This window comes from Balaenoptera ricei, chromosome 2 (genome assembly GCF_028023285.1).
Source record: "Balaenoptera ricei isolate mBalRic1 chromosome 2, mBalRic1.hap2, whole genome shotgun sequence".
Classification (NCBI taxonomy): domain Eukaryota; kingdom Metazoa; phylum Chordata; class Mammalia; order Artiodactyla; family Balaenopteridae; genus Balaenoptera; species Balaenoptera ricei.
In genome coordinates, this window is record NC_082640.1 from 58,973,494 (window position 1) to 58,987,027 (window position 13,534).

The window sequence follows — 13,534 nt, forward strand, 5'->3', positions numbered from 1 at the left end:
CACAATCCCAGGGAAGGGAGCCCTGCCTTGAGGAATGAGCCCAGCCTGGCCACATGCTATCCCTGGCACTGTCCCCACCCCGCAGACAGGCTGCTTCCCTGTTAGGAGAGGGGTGAGTCTTATTTGAAGTGAGGTTGAGATGGGCCAGAAAGTCACCATAGGTCTTTGTCCCTCCCTGTTGCCCTCATTGCTTGCATTTTTTACTCTTAGTCCCTGCCAACACCCTGTTCCTAATCGCTCTGTGACCCTAGGCAAGTGCCCTGCCCTCTCTGGGCCTCTGTGCGTTCCCTGTTGATTGAGGGGGTTGGATTCAGTGATGTCCAAGGCTCCCTCTGTTGGACACTTCCACATGAGGCTGTTATGCCTAGGCATGGCCCGTACCCTTGGCCCTCTGTGCCCAGACTGTTTAGCTGTGAATATGGCAGTCTTAGATGTCTGGGAGCCAATGAGGACAGGCTCACAGAGAGCTCTGTTGGTCCGAGGTGTTGGGTCATCACTGAGGGCTGAGAGAGATAGTGTTTCTCAAAGTGCTTAGTATGGTGCCTGGCACATAGTTAAGTGCTCAGCAAAGGTAATTTTTCTCATGTCTTTCCCAAGGATGGTCTTGAGACTTTTCCTGTGGCGCAGGAGCTCAGACTCCCTAACTCCACTGCACAGCCTTGGGACAGGACCTGAGGGGTGGCAGGAACTCTGTCAGACTGTTCTTGGCACCAGTGAGGTTGCGGGGGCCACAGTGGGCCCCACGCATGCCACCTGGCTTGCCGTTGTTGGCCAGCTCATTGCAGGAGCCGGGCTGCTCTGCGTCCCTGGTGCTTAATTCAGGCTCAGGCTGGTGCACCTGGCAGAGGGCCCTGTGGGATACTAGTTAGCACACCCACGTTTTACCTTAAGGAAACTGAGTCTCAGAGACGGGATATGACTTTCCCCAGGCCACACAGTGGTTTGGTGGCAGAGCCAGGCCTGGGAGCCAGGATCCAGCACCCTGTAGACCTCCGAGGGAGGGGCGGCCGGGTGGCTTCCCACCAGCTCACCCGCCCCTGGGGCCTGTGCTCTCACACAGTTTTGGCATTCAGCATGACGGAAGCGGCAATGACTGTGAGCCCGTTGGGAAACGGCCTTTCATCATGTCTCCACAGCTCCTGTACGACGCTGCGCCTCTCACCTGGTCCCGCTGCAGCCGCGAATACATCACCAGGTTCCTTGAGTAAGTCCCTCCCCCAGCCCTGGGCCTTCTCTTGAGCCCCTGAGGTCAGGGTGTGACCGGGGAGATGCAGACAGCACCTTGGAGGATGAGCAGTTCACAGATGTATAGAAGGGAGAAGAGTGGTATTCCTGGTAGAAGAGGCATAGGCAAAGGCACGAGGACATGAGGAGAGTGGGATAATTTTCAGGGAACGGCAGGATATTAAGTGATGCTACAGGAGCCAAAGCAGAATAGGAAAGGAAGCTGGAGGAGGTACAGGGTTGGCCATGTGGCCGGAAGGGTCCAGTGAAAAGCGGGGAAGCAAGTGCCCTTAAAGGCACCGAAATATAAAGCTTTTCCTTTCTTTCATGTCCTCTTGATTTGCTATGTTGTTTTTTTATTTGCTAGTTAATGTTCTAAGTAAAGACAAACTTAAAAATTTAAATAATTAGCACCAGTTTTTTTTTTTTTTAATTGAGGTGTAGTTGATGGTACCGCATTATATAAGTTTCAGGTGTACAACATAGTGATTCACAATTTTTAAAGTTATATTCCATTTATAGTTATAAAATATTGGCTATATTTCCTGTGCTGTACAATATATCCTTGTAGTTTATTTATTTTATGCATAGTAGTTTGTACTTCTTAATCCCCTGTCCCTATCTTGCCCCTCCTCCCTTCCCTCTTCCCACTGGTAACCACTAGTTTGTTCTCTGTATCTGTGAGTCTGATTCTTTTTTGTTGTAGTCACTAGTTTGTTTTATTTTTTAGATTCCACATATGAGTGATATCATACAGTATTTGTCTTTCTTTGTCTGACTTATTTCTCTAAGCATTATATTCTTCAAGTCCATCCATGTTGTTGCAAATGGCATGATTTCATTCTTTTTATGGCTGAGTAGTATTCCATTGTATATATATACCGCATCTTCTTTATCCATTTATCTATTGATGGACACTTAGGTTGCTTCTGTATCTTGGCTGTTGTAAACAATGCTGCTGTGAACATTGGTTTGCATGTATCTTTTCAAATTAGTGTTTTCATTTTTTTCTCATATATACCCAGGAGTGGAATTCCTGGGTCACATGGTAGTTCTGTTTTTCTTTTTTTGAGCCATACTGTTTTCCACAGTGGCTGCACCAATTTACATTCCCACCAACAGTGTACAAGGGTTCTCTTTTCTCCATATCTATACCAACATTTGTTATTTGTGTTCTTTTTGATGATAGACATTCTGACAGATGTGAGGTGATATCTCATGGACTTGATTTGCATTTCTCTGATGATTAATGATGTTCAGCATCTTTTCATGTGCCTTTTGGGCATCTGTATGTCTTCTTTGGAAAAATGTCTGTGCAGGTCTTTGGCCCATTTTTTAATCTGGTTATTTTTTTTTTTGATGTTGAGTTGTATGAGCTGTTTAAATACTTTGGATATTAACTCCTTGTCAGTCATATCTTGCAAATATTTTCTCCCATTCAGTAGGTTGTCTCTTCATTGTGTTGATAGTTTCCTTCACTGTGCAAAAGCTTTTAAGTCTAATGAGGTCCCATTTGTTTATTTTTATTTCCTTTGCTTTAGGAGATGGATCCAAAAAAATATTGCTACAATTTATATCAAAGAGTGTTCTGCCTATGTTTTCTTCTGGGAGTTTTATGGTTTCCGGTATTATGTTTAGGTCCTTAATCCATTTTGAGTTTATTTTTTGTATATGGTTTGAGAAAAATGTTCTAATTTCATTTTTTTACATGTAGCTGTCCAGTTTTCCCAGCACCACTTATTGAAGAGACTGTCTTTTCTCCATTGTATATTCTTGCCTCCTTTGTCGTAGATTAATTGACCATAAGTGTGTGGGTTTATTTCTAGGCTCTCTATTCTGTTCCATTGCTCTGTGTGTCTGTTTTTGTGCCAGTACCATACTGGGTTTTTTTTCTTTTGTTTTTTTTAACATCTTTATTGGAGTATAATTGCTTTACAATGGTGTGTTAGTTTCTGCTTTATAACAAAGTGAATCAGTTATACATATACATATGTTCCCATATCTCTTCCCTCTCGCGTCTCCCTCCCTCCCACCCTCCCTATCCCACCCCTCTAGGTGGTCACAAAGCACCGAGCTGATCTCCCTCTGCTATGCGACTGCTTCCCACTAGCTATCTATTTTACGTTTGGTAGTGTATATATGTCCATGCCACTCTCTCACTTTGTCACAGCTTACCCTTCCCCCTCCCCATATCCTCAAGCCCATTCTCTAGTAGGTCTGTGTTTTTATTCCCGTCTTGCCCCTAGGTTCTTCATGACCTTTTTCTTTTTTTTTTTCTTAGATTCCATATATATGTGTTAGCATACTGTATTTGTTTTTCTCTTTCTGACTTACTTCACTCTGTATGACAGACTCTAGGTCCATCCACCTCACTACAAATAACTCAATTTCGTTTCTTTTTATGGCTGAGTAATATTCCATTGTATATATGTGCCACATCTTCTTTATCCATTCATCTGTTGATGGACACTTAGGTTGCTTCCATGTCCTGGCTATTGTAAATAGAGCTGCAATGAACATTTTGGTACATGACTCTTTTTGAATTATGGTTTTCTCAGGGTATATGCCCAGTAGTGGGATTGCTGGGTCGTATGGTAGTTCTATTTTTAGTTTTTTAAGGAACCTCCATGCTGTTCTCCATAGTGGCTGTATCAATTTACATTCCCACCAACAGTGCAAGAGTGTTCCCTTTTCTCCACACCCTCTCCAGCATTTATTGTTTCTAGATTTTTTGATGATGGCCATTCTGACCAGTGTGAGATGATATCTCATTGTAGTTTTGATTTGCATTTCTCTAATGATTAATGATGTTGAGCATTCTTTCATGTGTTTGTTGGCAATCTGTATATCTTCTTTGGAGAAATGTCTATTTAGGTCTTCTGCCCATTTTTGGATTGGGTTGTTTGTTTTTTTCTTATTGAGCTGCATGAGCTGCTTGTAAATTTTGGAGATTAATCCTTTGTCAGTTGCTTCATTTGCAAATATTTTCTCCCATTCTGAGGGTTGTCTTTTGGTCTTGTATATGATTTCCTTTGCTGTGCAAAAAGCTTTTAAGTTTCATTAGGTCCCATTTGTTTATTTTTGTTTTTATTTCCATTACTCTAGGAGGTGGGTCAAAAAGGATCTTGCTGTGATTTATGTCATAGAGTGTTCTGCCTATGTTTTCCTCTAAGAGTTTGATCGTATCTGGCCTTACATTTAGGTCTTTAATCCATTTTGAGTTTATTTTTGTGTATGGTGTTAGGGAGTGTTCTAATTTCATACTTTTAAATGTACCTGTCCAGTTTTCCCAGCATCACTTATTGAAGAGGCTGTCTTTTCTCCACTGTATATTCTTGCCTCCTTTATCAAAGATAAGGTGACCATATGTGCATGGGTTTATCTCTGGGCTTTCTATCCTGTTCCATTGATCTATATTTCTGTTTTTGTGCCAGTACCATACTGTCTTGATTACTGTACCTTTGTAGTATAGTCTGAAGTCAGGGAGCCTGATTCCTCCAGCTCCATTTTCCGTTCTCAAGATTGCTTTGGCTATTCGGGGTCTTTTGTGTTTCCATACAAATTGTGAAATTTTTTGTTCTAGTTCTGTGAAAAATGCCAGTGGTGGTTTGATAGGGATTGCATTAAATCTATAGATTACTTTGGGTAGTAGAGTCATTTTCACAATGTTGATTCTTCCAGTCCAAGAACATGGTATATCTCTCCATCTATTTGTATCATCTTTAATTTCTTTCATCAGTGTCTTATAATTTTCTGCATACAGGTCGTTTGTCTCCTTAGGTAGGTTTATTCCTAGGTATTTTATTCTTTTTGTTGCAATGGTAAATGGGAGTGTTTTCTTAATTTCACTTTCAGATTTTTCATCATTAGTGGATAGGAATGCAAGAGATTTCTGTGCATTAATTTTGTATCCTGCTACTTTACCAAATTCATTGATTAGCTCTAGTAGTTTTCTGGTAGCATCTTTAGGATTCTCTATGTATAGTATCATGTCATCTGCAAACAGTGACAGCTTTACTTCTTCTTTTCCCATTTGGATTCCTTTTATTTCTTTCTCTTCTCTGATTGCTGTGGCTAAAACTTCCAAAATTATGTTGAATAATAGTGGTGAGAGTGGGCAAACCTTGTCTTGTTCCTGATCTTAGTGGAAATGGTTTCAGTTTTTCACCATTGAGGACAATGTTGGCTGTGGGTTTGTCATATATGGCCTTTATTATGTTGAGGAAAGTTCCCTCTATGCCTACTTTCTGCAGGGTTTTTATCATAAATGGGTGTTGAATTTTGTCAAAAGCTTTCTGTGCATAGATTGAGATGATCATATGGTTTTTCTCCTTCAATTTGTTAATATGGTGTATCACATTGATTGATTTGCGTATATTGAAGAATCCTTGCATTCCTGGGGGTAAACCCCACTTGATCATGGTGTATGATCCTTTTAATGTGCTGTTGGATTCTGTTTGCTAGTATTTTGTTTAGGAGATTTGCATCTATGTTCATCAGTGATATTGGCCTGTAGTTTTCTTTCTTTGTGACATCTTTGTCTGGTTTTGGTATCAGGGTGATGGTGGCCTTGTAGAACGTGTTTGGGGGTGTTCCTCCCTCTGCTATATTTTGGAAGAGTTTGAGAAGGATAGGTGTTAGCTCTTCTCTAAATGTTTGATAGAATTCACCTGTGAAGCCATCTGGTCCTGGGCTTTTGTTTGTTGGAAGATTTTTAATCACATTTTCAATTTCAGTGCTTGTGAGTGGTCTGTTCATAGTTTCTATTTCTTCCTGGTTCAGTCTTGGCAGGTTGTGCCTTTCTACGAATTTGTCCATTTCTTCCAGGTTGTCCATTTTATTGGCATAGAGTTGCTTATAGTAATCTCTCATGATCGTTTGTATTTCTGCAGTGTCAGTTGTTACTTCTCCTTTTTCATTTCTAATTCTATTGATTTGAGTCTTCTCCCTTTTTTTCTTGATGAGTCTGGCTAATGGTTTATCAATTTTGTTTATCTTCTCAAAGAACCAGCTTTTAGTTTTATTAATCTTTGCTATTGTTTGCTTCATTTCTTTTTCATTTATTTCTGATCTGATCTTTATGATTTCTTTCCTTCTGCTAACTTTGGGTTTTTTTTGTTCTTCTTTCTCTAATTGCTTTAGGTGCAAGGTTAGGATCATCTTTACTATCATTATTCTGAATTCTTTTTCAGGTAGACTGCTTATTTCCTCTTCATATGTTAGGTCTGGTGTGTTTTTATCTTGCTCCTTGTTTATTTGAGATGTTTCCTGTTTCTTAAGATAGGATTGTATTGCTATAAACTTCCCTCTTAGAACTGCTTTTGCTGCATCTCATAAGTTTTGGGTCATCGTGTCTCCATTGTCATTTGTTTCTAGGTTTTTTTTTGTTTTTTGTTTTAAATAATGTGAGTTGTTTTTTTAAATTATGATTTATTTATTTATTTATTTTTGGCTGTGTTGGGTCTTCGTTTCTGTGCGAGGGCTTTCTCCAGTTGCGGCAAGCGGGGGCCACTCTTCATCGCGTTGCGCGTGCCTCACTATTATGGCCTCTCTTGTGGCGGAGCACAGGCTCCAGACGTGCAGGCTCAGTAGTTGTGGCTCACGGGCCTAGTTGCTCCATGGCATGTGGGATCTTCCCAGACCAGGGCTCAAACCCGTGTCCCCTGCATCGGCAGGCAGATTCTCAACCACTGTGCCACCAGGGAAGCCCTCTAGGTATTTTTTGTTTTCCTCTTTGATTTCTTCAGTGATGTTGGTTATTAAGTAGTGTATTGTTTAGCCTCCATGTGTTTGTATTTTTTACAGATCTTTTCCTGTAATTGATATCTAGTCTCATAGCATTGTGGTCGGAAAAGATACTTGATAAAATTTCAATTTTCTGAAATTTACCAAGGCTTGATTTGTGACCCAAGATATGATCTATCCTGGAGAATGTTCCATGAGCACTTGAGAAAAATGTGTATTCTGTTGTTTTTGGATGGAATGTCCTATAAATGTCAATTAAGTCCATCTTGTTTAATGTATCATTTAAAGCTTGTGTTTCCTTATTTATTTTCATTTTGGATGATCTGTCCATTGGTGAAAGTGGGGTGTTCAAGTCCCCTACTGTGATTGTATTACTGTCGATTTCCCCTTTTATGGCTGTTAGTATTTGCCTTATGTATTGAGGTGCTCCTATGTTGGGTGCATAAATATTTACAATTGTTATATCTTCTTCTTGGATCGATCCTTTGATCATTATGTAGTGTCCTTCTTTGTCTCTTGTAATAGTCTTTATTTGAAAGTCTATTTTGTCTGATATGAGAATTGCTACTCCAGCCTTCTTTTGATTTCCATTTGCATGGAATATCTTTTTCCATCCCCTTACTTTCAGTCTGTATGTGTCCCTAGGTCTGAAGTGGGTCTCTTGTAGACAGCATATATACGGGTCTTGTTTTTGTATCCATTCAGCGAGTCTGTGTCTTTTGGTGGGAGCACTTAATCTATTTACATTTAAGGTAATTATTGATATGTATGTTCCTATTCTCATTTTCTTAATTGTTTTGGGTTTGTTATTGTAGGTGTTTTCCTTCTCTTGTGTTTCTTGCCTAGACAAGTTCCTTTAGCATTTGTTGTAAAGCTGGTTTGGTGGTGCTGAACTCTCTCAGCTTTTGCTTGTCTGTAAAGGTTTTAATTTCTCCATCAAATCTGAATGAGATCCTTGCTGGGTAGAGTAATCTCTGTTGTAGGTTTTTCTCCTTCATCACTTTAAATATGTCCTGCCACTCCCTTCTGGCTTGCAGAATTTCTGCTGAAAGATCAGCTGTTAACCTTACGGGGATTCCCTTGTGTGTTATTTGTTGTTTTTCCTTGCTGCTTTTAATATGTTTTCTTTGTATTTAATTTTTGATAGTTTGATTAATATGTGTCTTGGCATGTTTCTCCTTGGATTTATCCTGTATGGGACTCTCTGTGCTTCCAGGACTTGATTAACTATTTCCTTTCCCATATTAGGGAAGTTTTCAACTATAATCTCTTCAAATATTTTCTCAGTCCCTTTCTTTTTCTCTTCTTCTTCTGGGACCCCTAAAATTCGAATGTTGGTGCGTTTAATGTTGTCCCAGAGGTCTCTGAGACTGTCCTCAGTTCTTTTCATCCTTTTTTTTTATTCTGCCCTGCAGTATTTATTTCCACTATTTTATCTTCCAGGTCACTTACCTGTTCTTCTGCCTCTGTTATTCTGCTATTGATCCCGTCTAGAGAATTTTTAATTTCATTTATTGTGTTGTTCATCACTGTTTGTTTGCTTTTTAGTTCTTCTAGGTCCTTGTTAAACGTGTCTTGTATTTTCTCCATTCTATTTCCTAGATTTTGGGTCATCTTTACTATCATTATTCTGAATTCTTTTTCAGGTAGACTGCCTATTTCCTCTTCATTTGTTAGGTCTGGTGTGTTTTTACCTTGCTCCTTCATCTGCTGTGTGTTTGTCTGTCTTCTCATTTTGCTTATCTTACTGTGTTTGGGGTCTCCTTTTCACAGGCTGTAGTTTCGTAGTTCCCGTTGTTTTTGGTGTCTGTCCCCAGTGGCTAAGGTTGGTTCAGTGGGTTGTGTAGGCTTCCTGGTGGAGGGGACTAGTGCCTGTGTTCTGGTGGATGAGGTTGGATCTTGTCTTTCTGGTGGGCAGGTCCACGTCTGGTGGTGTGTTTTGGGGTGTCTGTGGCCTTATTATGATTTTAGGCAGCCTCTCTGCTAATGGATGGGGCTGTGTTCCTGTCTTGCTAGTTGTTTGGCATAGGGTGTCCAGCACTGTAGCTTGCTGGTCGTTGAGTGAAGCTGGGTTTTGGCGTTGAGATGGAGATCTCTGGGAGATTTTTGCCATTTGATATTATGTGGAGCTGGGAGGTCTCTTGTGGACCCGTGTCCTGAAGTTGGCTTTCCCACCTCAGAGGCACAGCCCTGATGACTGGCTGGAGCACCAAGAGCCTTTCATCCACACGGCTCAGAATAAAAGGGAGAAAAAATAGAAAGAAAGAAAGAGGATAAAATAAAATAAAGTAAAATAAAATAAAGGTATTAAAATAAAAAATAAAAAATAATTATTAAGAAAAAAGTTTTAAAAAGTAAAAAAAAAAACGGACTGGCAGAACCCTAGTACAAATGGTGAAAGCAAAGCTATACAGACAAAATCTCACCCGGAAACATACACCTACACACTCACAAAAAGAGAAAAAGGGGAAAAAAATAATATATCTTTGCTCCCAAAGTCCACCTCCTCAATTTGGGATGATTCGTTGTCTATTCAGGTATTCCACAGTTGCAGGGTACATCAAGTTGATCGTGGAGATTTAATCCGCTGCTCCTGAGGCTGCTGGGGGAAATTTCCCTTTCTCTTCTTTGTTCGCACAGCTCCTGGGGTTCAGCTTTGGATGTGGACCCGCCTCTGCATGTAGGTCGCCTGAGGGCGTCTGTTCTTCTCTCAGACAGGACGGGCTTAAAGGAGCAGCTGATTCGGGGGCTTTGGCTCACTCAGGTCGGTGGGAGGGAGGTTTACAGATGCGGGGCGAGCCTGCAGCTGCAGAGGCCAGCGTGACGTTGCACCAGCCTAGACGTGCCATGTGATCTCCTGGGGTAGTTGTCCCTGGATCGCGGGACCCTGGCAGTGGCGGGCTGCACAGGCTCCCGGGAGGGGAGGTGTGGACAGTGACCTGTGCTTGCACACAGGCTTCTTGGTGGCTGCAGTAGCAGCCTTAGCATCTCATGCCCGTCTCTGGGGTCCGTGCTGATAGCCACGGCTAGCACCCATCTCTGGAGCTCCCTTAAGCAGCGCTCTGAATCCCCTCCTCGCACACCAGGAAACAAACAGGGAAGAAAAAGTCTCTTGCCTCTTCGGCAGCTCCGGATCTTTTCCCCGACTCCCTCCCGGCTAGCTGTGGCACACTAGCCCCCTTCAGGCTGTGTTCACACCGCCAACCCCAGTCCTCTCCCTGGGATCTGACCGAAGCCCGAGCCTCAGCTCCCAGCCCCCGCCAGCCCCGGCGGGTGAGCAGACAAGCCTCTTGGGCTGGTGAGTGCTGGTCGGCACCAATCCTCCATGCAGGAATCTCTCCACTTTGCCCTCTGCACCCCTGTTGCTGTGCTCGCCTCCGTGGCTCCAAAGCTTCCCCCCTCCGCCACCCACAGTCTCCGCCCACGAAGGGGCTTCCTAGTGTGTGGAAACCTTTCCTCCTTCACAGCTCACTCCCACTGGTGCAGGTCCCGTCCCTATTCTTTGTTTCTGTTTTTTCTTTTTTTTTTTGCCCTACCCAGGTACGTGGGTAGTTGCTTACCTTTTGGGAGGTCTGAGGTCTTCTGCCAGTGTTCAGTAGGTGTTCTGTAGGAGCAGTTCCACATGTAGATTTACTTCTGATGTATCAATGGGGAGGAAGGTGATCTCCGTGTCTTACTCTTCTGCCATCTTGAAGCTCCTCTCCCATACTGTTTTTTTTTAATGTTATTAAAGTATAGTTGATTTAAAATGTGTTCATTTCTGCTGTACAGCAAAGTAATTCAGTTATACATATATATATTCTTTTTCTTATTCTTTTCCATTGTGGTTTATCATAGGATATTGAATATAGTTCCCTGTGCTGTACAATAGGACCTTGTTGTTTATCCATTTTATATATAATAGTTTGCATCTGCTAATCCCAACTCCCAATCTTTCCCTCCCCATGCCCCCTCCCCCTTGTCAACCACAAGTTTGTTCTCCATGTCTGTGAGTTTGTTTCTGTTTTGTAGATATGTTCATTTGTGTTGTATTTTAGATTCCACATATAAGTGGTATCATATGGTATTTGTCTTTCTTTTTCTGACTTACTTTGCTTAGTATAATAATCTCTAGGTACATCCATGTTGCTACAAATGGCATTATTTCATTCATTTGTTTATTTTTGCTTTTCTTTCTATTACCTTGGAGACTGACCTAAGAAAACATTGGTATAATTTATGTCAGAGAATGTTTTGCCTATGTTCTCTTCTAGGGGTTTTATGGTGTCATGTCTTATATTTCAGTATTTAAGCCATTTTGAGTTTATTTTTGTGTATGGGGAGAAGGTGCGTTCTGACTTCATTGATTTGCATGTGGCTGTCCAACTTTTCCAACAACACTTGCTGAAGAGACTGTCTTTTCCCCATTGTATATTCTTGCCTCCTTTGTTGAAGATTAACTGAACATAGGTGTGTGGGTTTATTTCTGGGGTCTCTGTCTGTTCCATTGATCCATATGCCTGTTTTTGTGCTAATACCATGCTGTTTTTTTTTTTAAACATCTTTATTGGAGTATAATTGCTTTACAATGGTGTGTTAGTTTCTGCTTTATAACAAAGTGAATCAGTTATACATATACATGTGTTCCCATATCTCTTCCCTCTTGCATTTCCCTCCCTCCCACCCTCCCTATCCCACCCCTCTAGGTGGTCACAAAGCACAGAGCTGATCTCCCTGTGCTATGCGGCTGCTTCCCACTAGCTATCTATTTTACGTTTGGTAGTGTATATATGTCCATGCCACTCTCTCACTTTGTCACAGCTTACCCTTCCCCCTCCCCATATCATCAAGTCCATTCTCTAGTAGGTCTGTGTCTTTATTCCCATCTTGCCACTAGGTTCTTCATGACCTTTTTTTTTTTCCCTTAGATTCCATATATATGTGTTAGCATACTGTATTTGTTTTTCTCTTTCTGACTTACTTCACTCTGTATGATAGACTCTAACTCCATCCACCTCACTACAAATAACTCCGTTTCGTTTCTTTTTATGGCTGAGTAATATTCCATTGTATATCTGTGCCACATCTTCTTATCCATTCATCCAATGATGGACATTTAGGTTGCTTCCATGTCCTGGCTATTGTAAATAGAGCTGCAGTGAACATTTTGGTACATGACTCTTTTTGAATTATGGTTTTCTCAAGGTATATGCCCAGTAGTGGGATTGCTGGGTCGTATGGTAGTCCTATTTTTAGTTTTTTAAGGAACCTCCATACTGTTCTCCATCGTGGCTGTATCAATTTACATTCCCACCAACAGTGCAAGAGTGTTCCCTTTTCTCCACACCCTCTCCAGCATTTATTGTTTCTAGATTTTTTGATGATGGCCATTCTGACCGGTGTGAGATGATAACTTATTGTAGTTTTGATTTGCATTTCTCTAATGATTAATGATGTTGAGCATTCTTTCATGTGTTTGTTGGCAATCTGTATATCTTCTTTGGAGAAATGTCTATTTAGGGCTTCTGCTCATTTTTGAATTGGGTTGTTTGTTATTTTGTTATTGAGCTGCTTGTAAATTTTGGAGATTAATCCTTTGTCAGTTGCTTCACTTGCAAATATTTTCTCCCATTCTGAGGGTTGTCTTTTGGTCTTGTTTATGGTTTCCTTTACTGTGCAAAAAGCTTTTAAGTTTCATTAGGTCCCATTTGTTTATTTTTGTTTTTATTTCCATTTCTCTAGGAGGTGGGTCAAAAAGGATCTTGCTGTGATTTATGTCATAGAGTGTTCTGCCTATGTTTTCCTCTAAGAGTTTGATCGTGTCTGGCCTTACATTTAGGTCTTTAATCCATTTTGAATTTATTTTTGCGTATGGTGTTAGGGAGTGTTCTAATTTCATAGTTTTAAATGTACCTGTCCAGTTTTCCCAGCACCACTTATTGAAGAGGCTGTCTTTTCTCCACTGTATATGCTTGCCTCCTTTATCAAAGATAAGGTGACCATATGTGCGTGGGTTTATCTCTGGGCTTTCTATCCTGTTCCATTGATCTATGTTTCTGATTCTGTGCCAGTACCATACTGTCTTGATTACTGTACCTTTGTAGTATAGTCTGAAGTCAGGGAGCCTGATTCCTCCAGCTCCATTTTTCGTTCACAGGATTGCTTTGGCTATTCGGGGTCTTTTGTGTTTTCATACAAATTGTGAAATTTTTTGTTCTAGTTCTGTGAAAAATGCCAGTGGTAGTTTGATAGGGATTGCATTGAATCTGTAGATTGCTTTGCGTAGTAGAGTCATTTTCACAATGTTGATTCTTCCAGTCCAGGAACATGGTATATCTCTCCATCTATTTGTATCATCTTTAATTTCTTTCATCAGTGTCTTATAATTTTCTGCATACAGGTCGTTTGTCTCCTTAGGTAGGTTTATTCCTAGATATTTTATTCTTTTTGTTGCAGTGGTAAATGGGAGTGTTTTCTTAATTTCACTTTCAGATTTTTCATCATTAGTGGATAGGAATGCAAGAGATTTCTGTGCATTAATTTTGTATCCTGCTACTTTACCAAATTCATTGATTAGCTCTAGTAG

At 40.9% G+C, this 13,534-nt stretch overlaps 1 protein-coding gene across 2 annotated transcripts in view; it reads left to right on the top strand.

Annotated features, from left to right (window-relative positions):
- Positions 1–13,534, top strand: part of ADAMTS7 (ADAM metallopeptidase with thrombospondin type 1 motif 7) — a 71,105-nt gene that overhangs the window by 18,793 nt on the left and 38,778 nt on the right. For both annotated transcript variants that reach the window (XM_059912646.1, XM_059912645.1), the window contains exon 8: positions 1,061–1,204. In XM_059912646.1, the coding sequence (XP_059768629.1) occupies positions 1,061–1,204 (144 nt within the window). The remainder of the gene's footprint in view (positions 1–1,060; positions 1,205–13,534) is intronic.